We start from the raw sequence: 24,933 nt of genomic DNA, 5'->3' as shown, positions 1-24,933 counted from the left end.
AGGTGTTGAGTCATAACTTCAGAGGATTGGAGAACACAAAGTAATATTCGTCTTTAAGGCCTGCTAATTTTTTCAAAGCCAGTTCCTTAAACACTATATGACCTGCAGTCATAAGACACGATTGCCCTCGCTGAACTTTACCATAAATCTAGAACTACTTTCGACACATCATCTGCATAGACTTTTGATACTCTCACACAACAATTCTGACACATCTCTTAACTCAACACTCTATTCTTAACTTTCTTTTCTAAACTCAACTTTAGTCTTTGTTCCTGCGGGGTGAATAAGGGGCTAAAAAAGGAAGCGGGAACAAAAACCTTTTTTTCTTGCGAGACTTGTGGGGTTTGAGTGTGTATAAAAGGATTATAATGATGCATACCTTCTGCCGCATGCTTTTTCATGACTGAAAGAACGGAGTTTAAATCTCCTACATTCTTTTTTATTTCAGCTTACTTTCATGTTTTGGCAGATGGAGAGATGCAGTCCAAAATGTGCCCGTGATTGTAATCTCATCCCACGTTGACTTGTGGAGGCTGTTTCATGGTCATGTTTTAGTCTATGCTGAGATCAGAAGCATCACGTGAAATCGCATTTCTTTACGCTTGAATGTAAAACTGTTAAAGATGTTGAGATGAGATGTTGGCAGACTGTATTTACACCAAGCACATTCTGGAACAGAAAACGTTTCTAATAAATGCTGAAAGTTGGATAGGGTAATAAGGTGGTCACATGATGATGGCTGTGTAACGTGCGTCATTGCTACCGACAAAAAACATAATTTCTTCATAGAACACTGGTTAAGACGGTGCGCGGTCTTCTTATTCAAACTACATAACGAAATATCCTCCATTATGGTAATGATATGACGTTTTTACAGTAAACTACAGACGTGGATTACACCCCGAGGTTTCCTCGCCTTTATTTTTTCTGGCGGCAGTGCCGTTTCTGTCCGCGCGCGGCGCTGCGCGTCTCTGTTCCCCTCTCTCTCTCGCTCTCTCACTCGCACACGGGCACAGGAGTGTGAGAGACAGCCATGGAGAGGTGGAGAAGCGACTGTTTTCTTTGTTATTTTTAAACTCCGAGATCCGCATCGATGACACGATTCGCATCTAGTCGCGTACAACGCTATTCCCGATGCGCTCGGAAACGGAAAGCAGGCTCTCACAGGTAGAGTACGGGCCACTTTTTTCTCCTCCGGGCTCGGGTGTAATGGGGGTTTGCGGTAGCGGAGAGAGAGCGAGATGAAGCGTGCCGTTTTCGCTGCTTCGCCTTTGAATCACGCGCTCGGTTATAAACCTCCGCGCTGGGTTTTCGACGTCGGATTATCGGCTCGCGGCGCAAGCGAGGGCGGGCGGGCGCGCCAGCGTCGATCGGGATGCGCGTGTTGGGAGTGTGAAAATCAGTGTTGCAAAGTTGCATACTAGTCGCTGGGCTGCGGAAGGGCCTGGCTATGTGTGTGTGTGTGTGTATGGAGTTTGTTTCTTACTTCCCCCTCCCCCATCCGCTCCTGCTGCTGAGGCCGAGACATGAATGCGATGAATGTGGGGCTCACTTCAAAGCAAATCGGGAGGGCAGCGAAAGGGGTGTTGTAATGTCGTTAGGGGAGGAAAAAACGCACCGAGAGTGGAAGCGATCTGCTTTTAGGTTCCCGTTTTTTACGATGTACCGGCGCATACGCGAGATGAACGTAGATCGGTGTTAATAACGATTAAAGATAGCGCGCTTTAACAACGTGTTCTCGCACTAGTTGAGTCGGATCGCTTTCAGTTGCAGCGGAGCAGGCTAGCTAGCTAGCAATGTCGGCTAACGCGCTCGAAGATGGTGAAAGTGTTTTCGCCGTCTGCCTTCACTTCTTCGGGAAGGTCTCGCGCCGCACGTATTTCCTCTCCTCGCTCGTTGCGTTGATCTTTTGAGGTTGTTGCTTTTCATCGCGTGTGTTTTTGTCACTTACAGGAGGTTGTTTAGCATGTAACTGCAAGCGTCGGAATAGCTGCTTCGCTTCGCGATCGAAGTGGTAAACGGGGAGTTATTTTTCTAAAGGTCTGCTTTGCTCCGCGATGGTTTTATTGTGGCGTGGTGATCATTTCGTCTCGCGCGTTTGTGTACGTTGATGCTGGATTAGCCAGATAACGGAGTGAGATGCTAGCTTCCTTCAAACTTTGAGCTGTTTTAAGTTATTGTTAGGCTTGGACAAGGATAGCTCAAGGCGGCTTTTCTCCAGATCGGATCTGTTTGGCAGGCAGGTTGAACCTTGAAAGTGTTGGATGTATGGCATGTCACGGGTGAGTTAAAGAGTGTTTGCACTAAATGCCCCGGGCCTCTGTTGATACAACATTGCAGGGTTAATTCAACCTAAATTGCATATAAATCTGGGTCCAATATAACTATGTGATGTGACGTGTGTGCTTCAGACTTGCATTGAAATGTTCACTATATAGTCTTTGAATCATTTAATGGTCTTATATTCTGTAGTGGGATTGAAGTGGTTCCTACCTTTTATTAGTTGAGACTGGACAGATGAGACACGTGATCACGTGGCCTGATGTGCGTCAACGCGTTCCGTTTAATAATAATAAATAGAATAAGAGCAATATCGATTATATCTAATCCACTGCGGCCCTTTTAGTATATCTTTACTGGTCAATATTGTCTTACTCTGAATTTGATGTATTTTTCTGTTATCAGCGTTCACGTTTATCCGCATGGCAGTGTTAATATTGAAATGTTTTAAATACTAGCAGCCTTGTGCTCGTTTTTTCTTCAAATGAACTTCATTACTGTACACCGACACTGGAGGGCTCAATGTGTCACGCCTTTAATGTTTCTTTTTCTTTCCTATAGGAGGAATTCTTTTGCAGTGGCATTAAAAGAAGTCGGGATATAAACTTTCTGGCTCGTGGGCTGTACTGGGACGAGGTGCATGGACACTGTGAGAATGAGTGTAAACAAGAAGGGCTGTTATCTGGCAGACCCAGCTGGCAGCTTCACTGAGGAATCCCCCAGACCCCCGGTGCCCGGTGAGGAGGGCGATCTGGTGTCCAGCGATGGGCGGCAGTACAGCCACAGTTTTTACTCCTCCAAGAGCGAGATCCTCAAGAACGAGGCCTCCATAGCTACGCCCAGAAGGCCCGACCTGGATCTGGGCTATGAGCCCGAGGGCAGCGCCTCGCCGACGCCCCCCTACCTGAAGTGGGCCGAGTCGCTGCACTCTCTCCTGGATGATCAAGACGGCATCCTTATGTTCAGGACTTTCCTCAAACAGGAGGAATGCGCCGACATGCTGGACTTCTGGTTCGCCTGCAGCGGCTTCCGGAAGCAGGAGACGAACGAGGGTAATGAGGAGAAGATGCTGAAGCTGGCAAAAGCCATTTACAGAAAGTACATATTGGATAACAACGGCATCGTCTCGAGACAGATCAAACCAGCCACCAAAAGCTTCATCAAGGACTGTGTGATGAAGCTTCACATCGATCCCGCCATGTTCGACCAGGCTCAGACTGAGATTCAGACTATGATGGAGGAAAACACCTATCCTTTGTTTTTGAAGTCTGACATATATTTGGAATACACCAGGACGGGTGGGGAAAGTCCTAAGCTGTTCAGTGACCAGAGTTCGGTGTCGGGGAACGGCAAAGTCTTGCCAGGCTGCTTGCCGACTCTCCACGAAGACATGGAATGGCGGTGCGAACAGGGCCAGGAACAGGACCTGGATAGTGACCCCAACCCGAGCAACAGGCTGACCCAGAAGCTGCTTTTGGAAACCGCGCCTCACCGGGTGGCCAACAGTAAGAGATATCAGGACAACCTTGAGTACAGGTAAATCCCAGCAGCTTTGAAAAGGCTCTCTCTCTCTCCCCCTTTCTCTCTTTCTCTCCTTCCTGTCTGCTTCTTTCCTCTCCCTTTTCCTGGTGCAGGCGCAGTTAGAAGCAAAAGATAAAAGGAGAATCTGAGTTAAGCGCAGCCCTCCACAGGAGATGAGAGGAATGCAGTACAGGCAGAAACCTCTAAGTAACTGTGACTGTGGTTGCGAGACAGATACTGGGACACAGCGGTGTCTTTACCTACTGCGAGTTGGTGCAAGTGGGTTCTCTTTGTGTTTTCCATGCAGGTGTCTCTTGAATGGCAGTCTTTTGAGGTAGAATAAAGGTTTCTTCAGGAGAACCGCAACATGAATTCTCTTTAGAATGTGCACAAAGGAGAAACCGGATTGAATATTTGCAAAAAAGTAAAAATGCACACAGTCTGAAGAAAGGTTTAGGTGTACCGAATGCTTCAGGTATTTTTCGTTTATCTGACTTAATGCCCACAGCTGTATGTTTCGATCGCTGTTTTTCTTTGTCCGTACCACCCCGTTCTGCCCACAGAATGTGAATATGGGAATGTTTGTTTCAGGGATTGTGTTTTGTAGTGAAGTTTCGTGCTCAGACATTCCTAAGGAATTCCTCGCCACCGGTTGTGATGGCCCATTGTGTGCTTTAGCGCTGGGAATTCTGGTCCATATCGTGCATCGCGCAGACATCGTTTAATCTGCAGAGGCTGGTTTTTAAGCCGTGCTGTGAAATTTACAGCAAATCACTTGATGCATCAGAGCCTCGAGTCCCTCCATACGAGCAAAATGGGATTTAGAGATGTGACTGCTAAATACTTTAATCCTTGTCCTGCTGGAATTGAAAGCTGTGCATGGGCATTTGAACAGTCTCTGAAGAAGTTTACAAAGCTTTCATGATTTAAAAGCAAATATCGACAGGTGCATTCAAATTGATGTTTTCTAAAATGGGTTGCAGTGAGTTTACCATACTTATATGAACCGTGCTTAAATCACTCCGAGCACTGTTTCGTGTGGTGTGTTATGTAAAATGGCAGTGGTAGCTGGGTAAATTGTGAGACGTCTAGGAGTTGATCAAGATGACACGTTCTACGCCATCTTTTCTTTTGCATCATATGTTTTGTGGTGAAAATAATTTCATATCGTACCAACATGTAATTAAACAAACTGCATAGAAGATTGGCAAATATATTTAAAGGGATGGTTCACTCTGTCACCCTCTTGTCATTTCAAACCTGTATGACAGAAAACAGCTATTTTGAAGAATGTTGGTAACCGAGCAACGCCGGTACCCATAGACTTGCATTGGTTTTGTGTCTGTACAATCCAAGGGAATCGTTCTGTTGCCAGCATTCTTTGAAAGAGCATCTTTTGTGTTCTCTAGAAGTCATACAGGATTAAAGGTGAGTAAATGATGACATCATTAAAATTTTCTGGTGTATTATCCCTTCAGCAACAGAATTCTGGGATTGATCAAAATCAAGTATTTCCGAGCTGTTCAATAAAAAAAGTGTCAATGTTTCATAATTAGGAAGTTGTGATTTGTATGTTGTGACTGCAACGATTTGCCAATTTACTGTACAATGTGCAGTCCCTGTCGTGCGTTTATTCTCATTTTACAATGCCTTCGCATCCACCTCATCCTATCAGAATATAGATTTTGGACTATTAGTTTAATATTATGAATATTTGAATGCAGTGTCTTTTTTCCTTTCATCAAAGCTTAAATTCTAAGCAGGCATGGAGGAGCGAGAGGAGGATTTACACAGCCTGATTTAGCCTGTGTAAAATGCTCAGGCATACATTGTGTTCCTCTGCTCTAAACTGCGCTGTGTTCTCCACTGGCACTCCTCCCGCAAAAGAGATTGAAAATTGTGAAAATCTATCCCTAGAAGTTGACCCAATTTCTCTCAACCATCTGAGACAGGCCTTGACATCTAGTGATGATGCAGTAACCCTGTTCTGTCCAAAATCTCAGCTTTTTAGGCGTTCAGGTGAGCTGTAAGCACGAGAAACATCCCCAGGAGTTTTACAAAAGGATGTGCATCTGTTCTCAAGATTGTTTTCCCGTGGCTTTTTGCTATTTTGACTCGCGTCTTCTCCCAGCAGTTCACGTTTAGCATTAGGAGGGCTCCGTTTGGCATTTAAATTTTGGGAAAACTGTAAAAGCGTACCTTTTAACAAGCCATAACATGACTAAATGAAAGTCTGATATTCTTAAACTAGAGAACACGCTCCACCCAGCTGAACGTATGTTCCATCGCCCCTGGACCTGATGTGTTTTTAATTAGCGGGAGCATTGGATATGTGAAGTTGTTCTCGAATGATTTTTTCATTAGGCCTACATGAAGTTTTTGGCTGGGATTACAGAAAGACGCAACGTTTATTTTTTAAATAGCCTTTTAGGTCAACGCTTTAGGGTTTCTTGCATTTAAATGTTGCAGGAGTCGTATGTCTTTTATTTGCTAGCAAATAATAGTAAGCGAGGGAATTCAGAAGTTTAGGATGAGAGCATACTCCTAGTTTGTTTTGTGTTACTGAGCATCTGTGATCTGTAATGTTCACCAAGTGTTTGACTGAAAATAAAACCATGTGGACTGTACAGAGAGCTGAGCAGGCATACACCGAAATGAACTGTTTTGTCCGAAGCCGAATAAAAATGAAACAATTGGCTTAAAGGCAGAATGCCGAACATGGCTTATCACATTTCTTCTGTCTACATGGACAATTTTTTCACTATTGTATAAACTGAATGGTTAAAATATGCTTTTATATGTATATTTTGTCTTGCTTTTCAGTAAAATACAATATAACTTGAAATAAAATTTAGCAAAACAAGTAGGCTAAATAAAAAATAGCCCTCTGCTTTCTTGTATAGCCTATAATCGGCCTATAACTGACTGCTGAAAGAATGTACTGTGCTCTACAACAAAAATACTTCATTAAAAAGTGGCATTCAACATTATAAAATTAAATAAACGAAAACTTTTGGATTATTATAGGCTACACTGCAAAATGATTTAAAGGTGGGGTGGTTGATATGGAAAGCTGCTAGCACTGAAATTATAATCCCACCCTCTTTGCGATTCGCCATCCAAAACCACGCGAACATGCAAGCAATTCTCACTTCATGTCTCTCCACTAAACTCCGCCTACAAAAGCTGATTGTCACTGTTCTCTTAGAAAGGGCACTTGTGGCCGGGATGCACAGAACATACTTTGACAAGTTGTTTAGTACAGGGAACTGAGTGCACGTGTTCACTGTATGATGTCAAAGGATGTCGCGAACGGCGGAGGCTACTGTCAGACCACCCACTCCAGTCTGAAGTACACAGGTTACAGACCGGTAAAGAGGCTTTCATTCAGAAATTGACTCTGGCGTACTTACTCTGGCGTGGAAATACTTCTAAATGTTTACACCTCGTCTTCCATCTTCACTTTCTTATATCAAAGTTTGTTTTGTTGTTGTGGTGGCTGGCGGCTGGAGCCGTTTGGCAAGTTCACGCAAGTTAATGCAAGTTACGTTGCTAGGTAGGCCTACGTATTGTAACCTTATCAATGAACCTAATAAAATATGAAAATATATATTCGTTCCCATAAGTTAAAGTGACAGCTCACCCAAAAATGAAATTCTGTCTTCATTTACTCACCTCATATATATACCATTAAATGGTAGTCAGAGGTGCCCCAGAATGTGTTCAACAGAACAATAAAATATTTTTTTCCTACTATGGTAGGGACATTTATACAGGTTTAAAACAGGTCTTAAAATGTATGGAAAGAGTCTTAAAAAAGGTCTTAAAGTATAATATTTAGCTCCAGAATTTTAGTATATACCTTGTTTTTTTTAGCTTTTAATGACCTGCCCTGCAAATAAAGTAACAATTACTTTACCTGTCACAACCTGACCCGCAGGGTTTAGATTTATTCCTGTCTATGACAATGACTTTGTTTTCCGTGTAATGCAAAATATATTTTATGATATGTTTGTGGTTTTGTGTCTATACAATGGAAGTTAATAGGGGTCAGTGTTGTTTGGTTACAAACCTTCTTCAAAATATCTTCTTTTGTGTTCTGCATAACAGGTTTGAAATGACATGAGGGTGAATACATTATAAAAGAGTGGTGTGATCAAATGTGAGGGTTATAACTTCAAGTTAACCAGACTTTTATTTTGACGGGTCGCCACAAAGGGTGTTTGAAAATGGCTTTTCTCACATGAAACCGAAGCACACGCAAAACAATTGCAGATTACATATTTAAACACCATCTGAATATATCTAATGTTGTTCAGGCACAATTTGAATTTTGTTAGCTGTTTGCCGCAGATTTTTCTGCCAACGAGAGACCATTTAATGCGCGTGCGTGACTCTGGCTTTTCTTCACGCCAGAGAGAGTTAATAATGTGCGTGGTTTGTGTTTTCCGCACATAAGAGAGCTTGTAATGCGTGCGACTCTGGCTTTTCCTTGCAGGGATTAAAACCAGCGCACTTGTTTGCCAATCAAGTAATAAGAGCACACGCGGGCATCAATGGAACATTGGGATTAATGACATTTGAATTTCAGCAATAGTGTACTTTCTTTTGTTTAAAAGGCTGCAGTGGGAAGTAACAGCGATTCAGTTCCACTGAACTCACACTCTGATAGAACGCTAATAGCAGTCACACATGGGCATTTTCTAGCCACGTTAGCTTCTGTTTTTTGTCCACGGTGAGACATTCATTTGGGCTCTGAGCACATCATCTGAATGCGCATTCAATGCAGCTGTACACATCTTAATTTGGACAATGTCAACATGTTAGTTTCTCATAAACGACTAGGAAAAAAAGTAACTTTTTTTATGGTTGTCTGAACAGGAAAGGTTAAAACTGTTTGTTTCGAATTCAAATTGTTAAGGACTGTAACGGGTAATAGGCGACTGACTGAATTTGTCCGAGCTTTTTTATTTAATATTTGACTTTCTTATACTACAAGTTTTCATGACTTACTGATGTTAAATTTTACGGTATGTGCCGTTTCACTGATAGAATTGCACATTAAGCATGGATGGATGTTTCATATCAGATATAATATTTCAAAAAGTATTTAAATAAGGTCTATATTTCTCTTCCACTCGTCATGTGGTTGGCATTAATATTATTAATATATAATTAATACACACAGCCACGAGATCTCGTCACACCCCTAGTAACTACTGCATATGCAATGTTGCAACACAGAAGATATTAGACCATAAACGACATCTACCAGTTCATTCAGTCTCATTTTGACTCAATTGACTCGTTCGTTCAGTGAAGGGCATATTCAGCCAATGAAATGCACTCACAGAGCTCACACTGAAACGCCATTGGCTCATGTCTCTTTGAAGCTTCTTTGCTTGTGACAGTAATGAATGAGAAATATCTTTCAAAAAGATATATTAAATAAACTATTACATTTCTTTAGTCATGCAAATTACATACTTTGTTCGATCTTTAGCATGTCATTCAATCTTTTAATGCTCAATACGACTTCCTTAATCTCTTCTCTAATCGGTATAGCGCTGCTTTCTTTTCGCTTACTTTGTTGCATTTCACCTTAAGCAGCAGCTAACGTTAGCCGATAAATTAACATTGGCATATAAATTCTTTGTGCTTGCCTTTGTAATGAGTTTCGGAGCGACTCTGCAGCAGTAACGCTTCAAGTTTGCTGTGTTTATAAGACGCTTTGTAAACTACGTGGAGACACCGATCATATGCACTGTGCTTCCTTCTCCCAGAGATTTCTCTCTACCGCATATGTGGGATAAGCACACGTGACACGCTGGCGCAGAGTAGGTAGCGTCTTGACCGCTCAACGAATAGAATTAAAAGAACATCGTGAAATACGGCCTGTATCTAGGTAATGGTCCCTTGCAGATGCGCATCGTGCTTTTGTCACAGCAGATTTGCTTTAGATGCAGGGATTTTTAAGTGGTAATGCGCTGTGAGGAAAGGCAGATAAATCCTAATGTGGCTATATAACAGTGAGTTTTCTTTCTTGTTCGTGAGAGATGTCACAGGCGGTGTTGGATTCAGGGAAGGCATGTTATTGGGGGGAACAAGGCGATCGATTAGTTTGAATCACAGTAATGATTCAGATATTCCAGATGCCCCCTGTCTGTTTTAAAGCCTTTGTTTTGTGAAGAATCAAATGGAATGGGGAATGCCGGGCATGTGGAGAAGGCTGCTGAAGGCTGGGATCGTCTCTGAAGGCTTCTGGCTTTTGTTTTACTTATACTGTGAATATTGACACGGCTGCTGCTCGAATCATTAGAAGACGGTGGATGGGTTGAGAGTGAGGAATAACCACAGGAGACTGCAGAGAGTCTCCTCTCTATCTCTCCCCTTCCCTTTTTCTACATTTCTATCTATTCGCTTCTGTCGGTTTCTGTTCTCTGTTTAGACTGACAATAAAGAGATCTTTCAGCCTCGCTTACGAACGGTTCAAACAGTGCCCAGTCGTTCCTAAGCACCACACAATAAATAAGCTTTGTTTCTAATGTCCTATCATTCTTATAAACAGAGACAAATACCACAGCAAAGACACAGTGCTGTAAAAATAGTAAATGCTTCCTGCTTTAAACTGGGAACTTTGGTGCCATTTGTCAGATTAGGCGTTTGTTTTAGAAACAATTCCAACACCCATGTTTTTTTTTTGTATTCCGCCACATCTCACAGCTGGATGTGTAAAGACTGAGACGCAGAGTAAAGTTTAATCTGTATTGCACTGTGGACTATCTTTTCTTCATTCGATCTTATTTTCATCATCTATCTCTCATTCTCAAATTGGCCATACGGGGTTATGTAATATGTCTCGGTTTTTTCCACAGGCAGATGGCTGTGGAAGGTAATCATAGTGTTATCATTAAAACAACTGACATTTTGCGCATTTTGACGCAGTGTTACACTGTTTCAGTGGGATGCGTTTTCACTATTGCACTGTGACTGACCATTCACACAGAATTCGTCTTTCTATGCGCACGTAAAGAAGAAAATTAAATGGATTTATGGCTACATATTTTAACCCCAGGTACAGACCTGCCACTAAAATGATCCAGTCTGGGTTGACGCATCAGCAAATAAGTGCAACGCGTATGCCTGTTTTAGCTACAATAAATATTGGAAATGAACAGTTGGACTAAGACATTCTATAGTCTTTCAAATCTATCAGCCTCCATAAAGACCCGACGCAAAGTTTTTGGACCGCCTTCTGGGCCATTCTTCGTATTAGACTAGTGGACTCCACGGTTACAAAACTTTCGTTTAAACGACTGTCAAATTAGTCATAGTGCACATCCCTAGTAATTGTAGAAATGGTCTAAGCGTTAAAGCGGATTTATACTAAGGCTGGTAGGAGCTTTGTAAACATGCAAGTATTAATGCCTGCTGTGAGCTGGCATTTTTTACTCCAAAGTCAGGTGGAGATCGGTTCTAAAAACAGTTTGATGTCCTTGAATGCCACAAAACGGTGTCTGGAAGCAGATCATCCAGATTGCTTTGTTAGCCAAAGCGATCAGACAGCTTTTTTAGAGATGTTGTTGTGTTTGAAACCTGGTTTGATTTTCGAGTGTTGTGAGTCGGAAGGGTTAATCCCGAAACAAGTTAAAAAGTGAACCCAAATATTACAATTCTGACATCATTTACTCACTCTCTAGTTGTTCCAAACACCTGTATAATTTCTTTGTTTGGTTTAACATCGCGAGAGCAGAGAGTTTCGGATCGCTTTCGTCCAAGATGCAAGGATACGGTTTTGCAAGTGTATTAGACAGGGGGCTTGTTTGTGTGTGACGTTAGTCAATGGCGCACAGCTAATTTACTTTCGTTTTAGTCTATTTTGCGATTAACTCGTTTCCAGGCTGGGTTAGTGAATGTGTTTCACAGTTAAATGCTCATGGATTTGTCTGTGTCTCACTGTATGAGGACATAAACACATGAACATCATGTCCAGAGTTGCCCTGAAAGTTTTTCACGGTTTAAAAAAAACTATCGTCACTGAACTACTTGCACTGAAAGTCAAGTGTCTATTGTGGGAGCATCATCACGACGAACCGTCAAAGTAAAACAGAGGTTAACCTAAACGCTCGAATGAAAAAATACTGTAGTGTTCTATAGCATTTGATTTAACAAATTGTGGTATTCTTGTTGTAAATTGATCAACTGAAGTAATATGTGTATACTTTAATATTTACTAGTAAAGTTCAAACACTACTATACTATCTAGGAATGTTACTGCAGTTTACCAAAGGCCTGGTAAATACCATAGTATAGGCAACTACAGTATTTTTATGTGGACAAACTATTATGTCTTTTTTTGTTAACCAGTCTTTTTATGTGATGATCTGTGTGTTTGTTAAAGATGGTAAAAGATGTTTGCTACTTGCCTGTACAACTGTTTGGCCTGTGCTACAAAACTTCAAACCTCTGAAGCACCGGTGCTATGTGGAAAAAACGTACAACCCTGTATTTCATTGTTATGAAGATCGTGATATGCTTTTGTTGGGAAGATCACCCAGCCCTATTCTGAGGCACCTTCGACTACCATTTCGTTGCGTTCCAAACAAATAAATCTATACAGGTGTGAAACGACTAAAGGGTGCGTAATGCAATTTTTGACAGCTATGACTTTAATAAAGCAGCTGTCCTCGCATGAGTAGATTGTGATATTGCTGTGAGGTATGTCGCTTTTAGTCTCTATTAACTTAATGCAAGATAATTGGTTTCAGAGAACTGTTTTCATGTTGCCAACGCCCAGACCAAAGTAAATGCTTTAGGTTAATTAGATGATTAAGGTTTTTGGTAGTTGTTTGCCATCATCATCACGCCAACTACGTTTGTGGTTATTTATTTAAGGAACAAAATTAGCAGGTAGGGCACAGAACAACGAGTCACGTGACCGATACGACATATAAGAAACATTGGTCATGCATCAAGTCAGTGCATTGAAGTGTTTCTCCAAAATGACTGTTATTGTCTTCATAATCAAGTCTGACAGGAATCTCCTCTCTGTCTTCTTCAACAGGCCTTCGTCATGGAGAGAGCCCGTCAATCCATACTATGTGAACACCGGCTACGCCATGGCTCCCGCCACCAGCGCCAACGACAGCGAGCAACAGAGCATGTCCAGCGACGCAGACACCCTCTCCCTGACCGACAGCAGCATGTACGTACAAATCTATGCACGGATCCGTGCACACAGAAATCCATCCTCATTTCATTTTATAGCCATCCCAGAGTCAAATTTGCAGGATTTCCCCCCCAAAAAACTCAGATATTTCAGCCCCGAAGCTTAATATTACTTGTCAGTGGAGTGTCTTAAGCCGAGGCTGGCAGCCATCAGCAACGGCTGGTCTCAGAACAGCGTCTCTCGCATGCAGAATTAGTGGCGTTCCCCCCAGCACTGCTCTGGGAACAGAAACAAATCTGCTCTCCTCTGAGGAGGACCATCTGCTCATTATCCACACCAATGAAAGCTTCTAAATGTCATTACTTATGCTAATTATAGAGCTTCAAATTGGGAGGTATGAGGCGCTGCGAGCTGTAATTTGAAGGCATTGACTTGTTTCCCTTTAAATTAACTTTCCCTGAAAACAAAGGAAATGGCCTTCACGTTGTGCAGGTTATTGAAAGAACAGGAAATTAATTATTGAAAACAAACAAGGTCGGAAAATAAGAGCTTATAATAGAATGAACAGCATTTTGCCCTTAGGTGTAATCAAATTTGTCTGCTTATTTCACAGCCCTATGCTATTATTTTAAATGATTGCTTTGGAATAAAACGAGAGGATGTTGTCCATCGGAGGAAATATCCCAATGTTAAATAATTGTATTTTTGGTAACCGTTTACGTAAGTAAAGGTGTATTCTTAAACTGGCATACGCGCAGCCAGCCAGTCAGACTGTTATTTAGCAGAAGAGTAAATTTTCTTCCTCCACAGGAAGCGAGTTGCTTTTTAAGAAGTGTTTGATAGGATTTGCTCGAGTGAAGAACAGCAGGACAACTTTGAGGCGGCAACGGGGAGCACGCCGCGTTCAGAGATGGCACGAGTGATCCACGTTAGGAAAAAACACATTAAAGTCGCCAACATGTGTCTGAAGTGGGGTAGATTAGAGGCCATTATCAGCTGTTCGCCAGGCAGAGATGCAGGGGGGTCCGCAGCAGGACCCTGGGGGATTAAAAGCTCCCAGGGATGGTGGCACTGAGAGACCTCGAGCGAGATCATCTCTGAAGTGGTCGTCGCTAGTGCCCTAGGGATTCAGTCAGATGGGCGTAAATGTTGCTTCCGCTTTCGGTCCGACAACAAAAGCGTACACAACTCCAATCACTTATTGCACTGTTGAGTACAATAGTCGTGTTTTTACACAAGAGTTGTGTTGTGTGGATATATTTTTTGATTGGCTAATAACTAGCAAACTCTGTTAAACCCTTTGTGTTCGGTTCACTTTGTTCACAGTTTTCTGCGTTTGAGCTGAAAACATGAAGATCTGTAAACGTCTTCGTTTAGTGGCGATAAACATGGTTTCATCAAGAAATGCAATCTTGAAATATGTTTTTATTTTCTCCTCAACAGAGATGGAGTCCCACCGTACAGACACCGCAAACCACACCGTCGCGAGATACACGAAAGTGCCAAAGTTAACGGGCGAGTGCCACTACCTCATATTCCTGTAAGTATGCGTTCCAGAACACCGTGTTGACTCTACAACACATTTTCTGGCTTTTCCTTTCCTTTCCACCCCCACCTCCCATTTTATTCTATTCTCTACGTCTCGTCTCCGTCCATCATCTTACGGTCTTTCCTCGCCGTTCTCGCTCGCTCTCGTTTCTTCCCCCTTCCTTGTCTCTCCCATTGGCCCTAAAATGAATGTGCATTCTTAAGATGCACAGCGGTGGCTGGGGAGCTTTGATCATGTGCCGGCGAATAGCTGATGGAGAGTGAGCGAGCGCGAGGGTGCTGTCTAAAGCGTTCCTGATGCTCTCGTCAGCTCTGCCTGCTCTGCCCCAGCAGATGTGAAGCCTCCCTTCTGATGCTTTGGCTTTCCTACTGCACCAGCTCCCGCATAATTGGAGTCTCTGAGAAAGAGCCCAATTTAACAGAGCAAACATACACCTCCCCTCACCGGGGCCTTTCACTCAACCTATAGAGACCGAAAACTGGATGGTACGAATCGAGCGTGTGACGTACCGGAGCCGTTGCGCCGTTTTCTTTTTTCGAATGCGTACCTGACAGCAGAAGTACAAACTTTTCCAACTAATATAGCCTTTACTGAATTTTGATTTCCACATGTGCAATTCTGTACTAACCCACATGTCACTAAATATTTTTCTCTCATATTTTTAACACGCAAAATGTATATTTTTTATAGTTTATGCCATTTCAGGATGTTTACATTAAGCCCAGAAGTGCAGTTCACGATTTTATGCTAGTAAAGGAAAGTTGTCCTTATGTTGTACAGACGATTCAGCAACAACATAAACAAACATTTAAAAGTTTGTTTACACATAATATATGGTTGAGTATTTGCATAATAATTTTATATTTATAAACGCAAAACAAACAAGTATTGAGGAAGTATAACGTTATTTGGCTCAAACTCAACTTCTCTTAGACATCTGCAAAGAATCAATAACGGAATAGTTTTAATTTAACAATTAATAACATTAAAATGATAATATAAATATTTATTAAAAACTAAATTAAATAACCAAACAGACTAAAAGTTAACTTCTAGCCAGCTAGTGCGTCAGAGGAAAATGCCTATAAAAACAACCACCCTACTGCGCTCAAGATGTTTCGACTTGAAAATCGAAGTACACCTGAGCCTCAACCCCCTCTTGCTTGCGCCTTTTCATTGGTTGCACTTCCCCTTCATTCTATTTCAAGTTTAAAGGGGCTCTCTTATATTCTGGTCTGCAGCGGGAAGGCAGCGTTAGCAACCAAAATGTCTTGTCAAGTCTTGACAGATTCTGCAGTTCCACTGGGCATGTAACCATGTGGGCTGTGGAGGAGACTGATGAATCTTAAGCAAACAGAAGGGCAGAACAAAGAGAGCTGAAACAGACTTTAGATCAGATTTGGCCCTGTAATCAAAATTTTAACGGCTCTTGTAAGGTTTCATTGGACCTTTTCCAGGCGCTGCCTGCAACTGTATTTCTTCATGAGTCTTTTCCTCCTCTGTCTTTTCTTTTTTCTCAGTCCAGACTTCTTGAATAATACATTCCCTGGACTTCTGTTGTTTGAAGTCTCTTTGGTTTTATAGCAGAAAATTGCGCCATAAAGTCATATTATTTTCAGAACAGCAGCTGTATTGAGCTTCTGGTTATCGGTTGTGTGTTCCAGTGTTATTTCTCAGTGGCTACAAAGGTTTCTCAAATTGGCCTGTAATAATGTGTGTGAAATGATCAAAACCATTATGGTGTTGTTCTGTCTTCACATACATGGTTGGTTTTTAAAGAGCGCTGAATTAAATGACAATGTGACCTTGAGCACTGACTGGTGATCTCTTCCTATCTATCTATCAGCGCACAAACCGGATGCCAAAGGATATTCACGTGGACCCGGAGAAGTTTGCAGCGCAGCTGATCAGCAGGCTGGAGGGAGTGCTGAGAGAACGTGAAGCGCAGGAAAAGCTGGAGGAGAGACTCAAGAGGGTCCGACTGGTGAGTGCATTCCAGCAACATGATGGTCAGATGGATGTCCAGCATGAATTTGACAATATACAGCAGGGTCGTCCTTTCACGCGTACTCTGAACTTATCGGAAAGGAGACACAGAATATACTGATTTTAAACTTACACGCTTGTTAATTTTTGTGAGATTTTAGTATTTATTAACTTTTAAATGTATTTCAAACCGTTATTTCAGAACTAGGGCTGCGCGATTCATCACAAGTTTCACTAAAAATAGACCTGTCTAGTTCCGTAGGCGCGCAAGGCTCCATTCGATGCATCCTCGATATCAAGAACGCACCCAGGACTTTCATGCGTTGTCTGTTCTGGAGGGTATGGACGTGTCATCACTTTACAACGTGAGCACGCCAGAGTGCGCCCCTGTGAGGGGCAAAATTATTGCAACATTCCGTACAACATTTCTGGTGTCCATGTACACCTGATTCCATTGTAAGCTATAGGGAAGTCATAAGGATCACCGTCGAGGGGGCCCGTGTCCCGGCGTGTTCACGTGGGAAAGTGACGTCAAGGCATAACTTCTATTGGAACTGAACTTTAACGTTTATTGAAGACGTAGAGCGAGAACACGAGGACCGCTGAAGAACGCATATTGACAAACGGCCACAGTGATAGAAGCATTTCCTGGAAGTACGTGTGGTGTTGTACTTCTACTGGGGTGCTTATTTGTAGTTTCTACATTAGTCCGTTCAGATAACCCAGAAAATACACACATACTGTAGTATTCTAAAGTAGAAATAGCCAAAATCGCAAAGCTTTGTTATTTTGGCTAGCGCTCTTTGAGCAGGAGGCCGGATGCCTTCTGAAGATTTCCTGGCTCATCAGTGCCACTCAGCTCATTTCTTCAGTCTCTCTTTCTTCAGCGTCAGGTGAATCACTTGTCGAGATCCACCTACTTGCCAGTCTGCCTGGGTGTAATGACTTTGTTTGAAGTCAGTCGAGGCGTGAAGAAATGCTTACCCACACCGCAAATGGGAATCTTTTTCTCCACACAAAGCCAGGTGTTAATTCCCAACGAAGGTTATTTATGTAGTCTGGTCTCCTGTAAGAGGAACTTCCGTCACGGAACTGTGACTTTCTGTTAATAAGACACCGAAAGAGGAATGTCATTGTCTTCTTAATTTATACTCTCACTGGTCATGTGGAGATTAGATCTCTGTTCTTGGAAGGTATCGAAGTTAACTTTAGCACATCAGATATTTCGAGGATTACTAAGGACTAAGCAGGGCCAGACTTGATTCCAACATATATGTATTTTGGTAGGCAATTTTAGACATTCTCTCCAAGATGTTACACTATTATTTATTATTGCTGGATAATTAACATCAGACTCGGATAAGCATCGAAGCGTCCAGTTTAGAGGTCGAATCACCCACAGAGGGCAATCATAAATTGGCTGGTTTGCGCATTGCGGCTGTGTTCTGTTTATCACCTCCTCCTCAGTTTTTTGGCACGATCTGTCAAAGATCTGTGTCTGGAGAGCTGACCTGTGCAGCTGTTTAGTTGAAATAAAAATATGCATGAGCCAAATCCTCAAATCTTGTCAGGCTTTGTTACCTGGAGAGACATTCAAAGCATTGCAAAAAGATTTCCTGCGGTGTCCTGAGGGTTGATGTTTTTTCCATAATAGAGAGTAGTACATAAAAGTGCACATTTGATATGAATATGGGTACAAAACTGTATGTTCAAAATACAGAGTCATTAATATGCATGCAACAGTGAGGAGTTTAAAGGGGTTGTGAAAGGTGGTCAATTACATGGAACACTGTGAAACTTAATTGGATTTCAAACAAGAAGCTGTTTTCATTAAAAAAGCACTTCGGTTCTCATTGTCTAAATCTAACAATGTAGAATGTGACTTAAATGCAATGAAGTCACAAGACATTGATTAAAATGTAGTCCAGCTTTTAGGATATTAATAAAGTTTAAATTTTGTGCGATTTGATGAAAACATCTGATGTCTTCTCTAAATATAAGATGAAGTTGCATTTTGAGGAAATTCCAAAAGAAATGCTGCTGTTGATGCGTTTCAAGTCATTGTCTGTATGTGAATGTGACTGTAACAAAGGCATTTCAATAGCAGTGTGATCCTGTCCTGCTTATGGAAGGAGGACATCTGCTGGTTTAAACCTGTTATTGCACTTTAATTTTCATGGGTCTCTGCTCTAGTCAAGTCTATCAGATTTCCTAAAGACATTCCCATCATATTTTATTCATTTATTTTTTTAATTGTAACTTAAAGTGATAGTTCGCCCATCATCTACTCACACTTTCGCATTCACTTCTATTGTTTGGACACAAAACCAGTCAAAAAAGGTCAATGGGTGCCAGTTACCAACATTCTTAAAAATATCTTCTTTTGTGTTCTGCTGAAGAAAGTCGTACAGGTTTGACATTGCCAGAGTGAGTAAATAATGAAAGACTGTTTATTTTTGGGTGACTATCACGTTAAAGTAACCTAGAAAAATCCCATTCAAAGTCCTCCACTTACAACATTGTGTATCTGTTACCTCTGTCTTCTGTAGGAAGAGGAAGGCGATGATGCTGACATCTCCACCGCTCCCTCTCTGGCCAATCACAGGATTCCTCCCGTCCACGTCCAGCATTACGGTGGTCGCTACTCTGAAATGAGCTACAATGGGTTGCAGCTGCGAGATGCGCACGAGGAGAACCCCGAGAGCATCCTGGATGAGCATGTGCAGCGCGTCATGAAAACGCCCGGGTGTCAGTCTCCCGGCACAGGCCGCCACTCTCCCAAGTCCCGCTCCCCAGACGGGCTGCCAGCGGGCAAGATGTCTGGCATGATAATGCCGATGTCTGCTGGCCAGGGCAAACACCCGGCTCGGCTGGGGCCTAAGGGTGAGGCGGCCCACATGCACCATCACAAACACGTTCACCACACGCACTATGTCGCCGGGGGAAAACCCAAGGAGCAGGCCGAGGCGGAAGCCATGAGGATGCACGGAGGCTTCGCTTGGAACATGGAGCAGCACCACAATGGATCCAAGTCGCGGAACTACGCTGACGGGATGAGCGTCGGCCCAAACGCCATGGATGGTTACGGGTACGTTCCTTGATGTTTTCGTGTCTTGTATTAGTAGAAACTTTTTCAAACAACAGCGTTAGTGATTTCAATGTTTCTCATTACAGCAGTAAAGGCAGCACGCTATCCAAGCGAACCGTCAGGAAAGGAGACGACGGACGGAACTTTGAGATGCGAGATCCCTTCCAACCCGAGGACATGGAGAGGAACCAGAAGATTCTACAGTGGATGATGGAAGGAGAAAAAGAAGCTGGACGATACAAGAAGAGTCCTTACGGGTGAGTCCACGTCACTATCAAATTTTTTTTGTTTTGAAATGATATTTTTAATCACATTTTTCCCTCACGCTTCAGGAGCATCTCGGGCTCCAAGAAGGTCCAAAGTCACGAGGTGTCGAGGCCCAGCTCTGTGGAGCGCCCAGGAGCAGTTCACCCCTGGGTCACCGCTCAGCTCCGCAACAACGTGCAGCCCTCGCATCCCTTCATCCAGGATCCTACCATGCCCCCCAACCCTGCCCCAAACCCCCTCACACAGCTGGAGGAGGCGCGTAGGAGGCTCGAGGAGGAGGAGAAGAAGAAATCTAGTACTTTGCCGGCCAAGCAGAGGTGAGCGTTCCATCCACTGGTGATTCTTAAATGTTATCAACGTGAGCGTGATAGTGGTAACTGTATTTTTTAGCATGTAGCGATAATCACAGGCTGTTTGCTACAAAACAATACAGCAACAATACCACAAGTCAGGCTTGCTCGGACGCATTGCGTTCTGCTCGGGTACATTCATATATCGAGACGTTCCAAGCCTGCAATAGCAGCTGGCGTGTCTAATTCAGGGTTGTTCCTCAGGTATGTGATGGAAGTGATCCAGAGGGGTCGCGCCGCTGTCAGGCCCGCTCTGATTCCCTCCCTCAGTGTGGTGCCAGCCGTCTCCGACACGGAGCTCTTTGAGACAGAGTATGTGGGTTTTAGCGTTCTGTCCACCTCATGCTTCCCCATAGAACACGTCATCTCACGCCACCAGTACACGTACATGCATGTATACTCCAGGGCTGTGGCATGTGCGCCCTCATGTAGTTCACCAACCTTCCCAGGTAGCAAACAGACGTTGGCCCAACGTTTGTTGTTGTGTTGGGCCAACGTTAGATGCTGACGTTGGCCCAACGTAATTTTGTCCGTTGTCCATCCAACCATGTTATTGAACGGCCAGCAGACCTTCTGCCAACCTAAAAAATACCATACCAACCTTATGCCAACATAAAAACCACTAAAACCACATTGGGCCAACGGACAAAATTACGTTGGGCCAACGTCAACACCCAACGTTGGCCCAACACAACATTTTAAGATTGTGATAAGGCCTATTCATTGTTGAATTGCATTAAAACAGAACAACAGACAAACTGAATTGGTTATAAAAATGAAATTTATTGGTAACAAAAAACAGCAGAAAAAATGCAAAGAAAAGTAAAACAAAGTCAAAGAAATCAACAAGGAACCAAAGTGACAAATACGTGTATGTGGCTTCATGCGGCGCTGACAGGATGATGACGTCAATGTACCGCGAGAGCAATTCGAAATTAGATCTCTACGTATAAGTTCGTGACTCGCGATACGTTGACGTCATCATGAAGTCGAACATGACTAATAACACATAACAAAAGACAGCATGTTAAAAACAATTAAGATGGTAGAACTTGTTTAACATTAAATTGTATTAAAATAAACAGAAATATTGTGCTTTTAAAGCATAGCTTTTTAGATCTTCATCTGGGGGTGTGTTCAATTATTTCTACATAAATGCACATTTTGTTCTAAATATATAAATATAAATATATATATATATAATTTGAGGGAAGTGGTGGGCAATTGCAGCTGACCATACCAACGTTGGCCCAACGTTGGGCCAACGTAACCAACCAATATTGACGTTGGCCCAACGTCTGTTTGCTACCTAGGTTGTTTGTATGTGTAGAGCGACCCCCTTGTCTGCATACTTCAAGTAGCGTACTTTGGAATAAAGTCTGAATTTCACTGTTGTAGTGAATAGAGGGTTTTAAAGGTCCACTGTATGACATTTTGCGGCATCTAGAGTCGAGGTTGCGAATTGTAACTCCACTTGCTTCGATGTTATGTCATGTGAATCACAAAAGTTAATCTCAGGTGATTGTTCTTTACAGGAGGGTCACGTGCACAACAAGCAACTACCGGCGGGAGTGATTGTTTTGACTCGAAGGATTGTGAGCGATTCGCCACTGACGTGTGCTGCCTACCTGCTCCTCATGCAGATTTGCAGTTTAGTCACATCAAAGCATTAGCGTGGGGGATTGAAAGCAGCCCTACACAACAGTGCCAAGCTTTTTTCTTTTGAGTAGGGGAGCATTTGTCAGGCGGCTGGAATCTAGAGCAACGGCTCAGTTTTACTCGGCAGGCCTCAGACAGTCCTTCGCTCGGGTTAAATCAGGAAGTGGGAGGCAAAGCAAGTACAAGAGTTAAAAATAAGGCTTGGGTCCAACATCCTTCGGGGACATTGTTTTTTTTCATTTTGCCACTGAGAATGCAAGACGCATCATTTTGTCCAGTGTCATGTGTTAATAATCTATGTTAAGGAAAGAACACTTGCATTTGCAGTTTTTAAGTATATTGTGGTTTGTTGCAGGCACAAGAATATGAAGAAGCAGCCCTCTGAGAACATCACTGTGGCATATTACTTCTGCGGAGAGCCGATCCCGTACAGAACGTCCGTCAAAGGGAGGATTGTCATGCTGGGACAGTTCAAGGAGTTGCTGACCAAGAAAGGGAGCTACAGGTAAAGCCCCACTTATTTTTTTCTTGTGCAACATAAAGTAAGTCAAAAGAAACCAGCGCTGTTCTGTTTAGAGAAGAGATGAAGTGAGTCGTATTGTTCATTAAAAGATTGACCAATTCACCTTCTCTCTCTGTCCCTCACCACCACAGGTATTATTTCAAGAAAGTAAGTGACGAGTTTGACTGCGGAGTGGTGTTCGAGGAGGTGCGTGAAGACGACGCCATCCTGCCCATCTTCGAGGAGAAGATCATCGGAAAAGTCGAGAAGATTGACTGAAACAAGGCGGAAACTGAAAGAAGAGAAGAGGGAGAAAGGAGGTGCTCTGGAGTTGTGGAGTTACCGATGGGAGCGGTGTGGAGGTGCTGAGAGGGTGTATGGACGTGCAGGAGAGAGAGTTGGTTGCTGTGGAAAGTACACTATTTACTCTGAGGCGTTAACCTCTGCACAATGGCTGCTCAGCTTAACATCACGGCGTTGTGCCGAGAGCCTTTGGACTCACAGAGGGGGAAAAGCGAGACGGTGTTCTGTCACCTTTGGTATATCTCTAACTCTGAAATGTAATGTAGCAATGTAAAGTTAGTCTAGAAAAAAGTACTATGAATATGTTTACTAAAGCTGCATATTTTTGATATGACGTATCAGAAGGAACATATCCTTTCTAATTTAACAACTCTTGTAATTTTATATGTACTGGTACCAGATGTGTACAGACTGTCTGTTTAAAAGCAAAAAGAGAAAGTTTTATATCTATTTAAATATTTAAAAAAGACAAAAAAATCACCCGCATCAATGTTGCTGGCATCAACCCGAGAAGTCTTTTTACAAGACTCGCGGAGGCAGTGTGAGACCAGAATGGCAGAGACATTAGCTCACGCTTTTTAAAGTGCTTTTAACTCATACAACCAGTTTTGAATAAGTTCGGCACATAATGGAGACGCGCAGCTGCGATATGCATTGATGTCAAATGAGAGTGAGATTAGCTTTGAGCGCAGGTCCTTTCTGCCGATGCTCGGCCGCTCTGTGGCTTAAACTTGTGGCTCAGCCACATTGTTATCTTTGTGATGTCACAACTTCCACAATTCTCACTCCCCTCTTTACACGTGAAAGGGATGAAATTTCCCACGCAGGCGAACGAACCGAGCATACCGATGTTACTTAAAGATATATAGGCATGTAGGTTGTATCCTTAAAATGATGTGAGGATGAATTGGAAGTAATTTTGGAGCGGCTAAGGGGGGACGTGTTTAGGACGGATGAATGTGTATTTGGTTGTGGTTGTATGAACGCACATGCGTGTGCTCCCGGGGTCCATACCGAGTGCCATTGGATGACGATCATGTTTACACTTACCTTAATGTATTTCAGTAAAAAGATACAAATAGAGAATTGTAGCCTTTTCGCTTAACACGGCTACATCTGGTGCCTGGCGAAAATGAATGGTTCCGTGGTCGATTTAGCCGAACATGGTCTGCCTTGAGATCATGAAACACCAAAGAGAATAAAATATCTTAGGAGTTGAATAAAATCCTTTTGGGGAGAACGTAAATGAAGCTCCTCGATTACAACGCAATGCTTTCAGGTTGTGTGTTGTAACGTGCGCTGGTGCTGATCTGCGATGTGTACTAATCGCTAGGAACGGGCTGGCGACGACCAGACGTGGTGCTGTTATAATGTTAGAATGCTTCTTGTTGTACTGGCATCCCACCTTCCTGTTTTAGCGGATATTTTAAATAAATCCCCATTTTAAGTTGGCATTTTATTTTTTTATCTCGTTTTTCCCTCATTCATGTCAGTCCTCCATCCACTTGAACAATATGGGTACTCAGTGCAGAATGTCAAACATTTCTCATGTTCCTTCGAATCGTTTTGATTTTGCTGTAATTGTCGCAGAGGTTCTCAGTGGGGATGTAAAGTGTTAACTACTGTGAATAGCCTGGCCATGGGCTCGTCTCACCGAACGATGGATTTCCTGTACATAGACATCACAGAGTGCCTTTCTGACCACGCTCATCTCCGATTCACTGTCTGCTCTCCTCACCCCACGTGTCTAGTACCAGGGACATGCATTATGTTTTTAAGAACTTTTTTTGTTAGTTTCCTATGCGGCAAGCATCGCCACACTTGTCTTTTTATGTAAATATGTACATTTTTCTATGTGTCTTCAACTTACAACCAGCAACCCCATTTGGATATTTAGTGCCCTGGTTCTGCTTCAGTGTGCAGAGTTGTACAGTTAGCATTTTATGGTACTTCAGACAATAAAGACATGTAATAAAATATATGCATTGTTCTTTTGTGTTTTATTCATTTCACTGCTGGCGCTCTCAACCTTTTTGACTCCTATTGAACAATATTCAAATGATACCCAATAACATATTTTAGATCTGGAAACGTGTTACTTCATTTAAAAATGGCCAAATAGTAAGAAATATATAGTTTTTAGTTTTAAAAATGTATTTCATTTTGTCAAATTCTAAATTTTTAACCCCCTTAAAAGTCAGCTGGGGACCCCCTTTTGAGAACCACTGTTTTAGGGGGTTTATGGTGCATTTTTAC

At 42.6% G+C, this 24,933-nt stretch overlaps 1 protein-coding gene across 2 annotated transcripts; it reads left to right on the top strand.

The window, feature by feature from the left end:
* Positions 1–954: 954 nt before the first annotated feature.
* axin1 (axin 1) lies at positions 955–24,667 on the top strand. Of its 2 annotated transcripts, none has more exons than XM_079457046.1 (10): positions 955–1,170; positions 2,845–3,819; positions 12,869–13,009; positions 14,417–14,513; positions 16,369–16,506; positions 19,058–19,596; positions 19,683–19,853; positions 19,929–20,180; positions 22,228–22,377; positions 22,527–24,667. In XM_079457046.1, the coding sequence occupies exons 2-10, from the start codon at positions 2,924–2,926 to the stop codon at positions 22,651–22,653; spliced, it is 2,511 nt and encodes an 836-aa protein (XP_079313172.1). In that variant the 5' UTR covers positions 955–1,170; positions 2,845–2,923; the 3' UTR covers positions 22,654–24,667. The 2 variants fall into 2 exon arrangements, with proteins under 2 accessions (XP_079313172.1, XP_079313173.1); XM_079457047.1 differs by lacking the exon at positions 955–1,170 and adding an exon at positions 1,398–2,285.
* The last annotated feature ends 266 nt before the right edge of the window (positions 24,668–24,933 follow it).

This window comes from Barbatula barbatula, assembly GCF_947034865.1.
Source record: "Barbatula barbatula genome assembly, chromosome: 5".
Classification (NCBI taxonomy): Eukaryota; Metazoa; Chordata; class Actinopteri; order Cypriniformes; family Nemacheilidae; genus Barbatula; species Barbatula barbatula.
Note: the sequence above shows the minus strand (reverse complement) of the source record. Positions and strands in the feature narration are given on the sequence as shown.

What these genes read in the sequence shown, in the direction of transcription:
- axin1 (XM_079457046.1), top strand. Translation starts at nt 2,924, where the DNA reads ATGGACACTGTGAGAATGAGTGTAAACAAGAAGGGCTGTTATCTGGCA. An exon ending in GACTCAAGAGGGTCCGACTG is followed by an intron (nt 16,507 to 19,057) that starts GTGAGTGCATTC and finishes TGTCTTCTGTAG; the next exon opens with GAAGAGGAAGGCGATGATGC. An exon ending in TACAAGAAGAGTCCTTACGG is followed by an intron (nt 19,854 to 19,928) that starts GTGAGTCCACGT and finishes CTCACGCTTCAG; the next exon opens with GAGCATCTCGGGCTCCAAGA.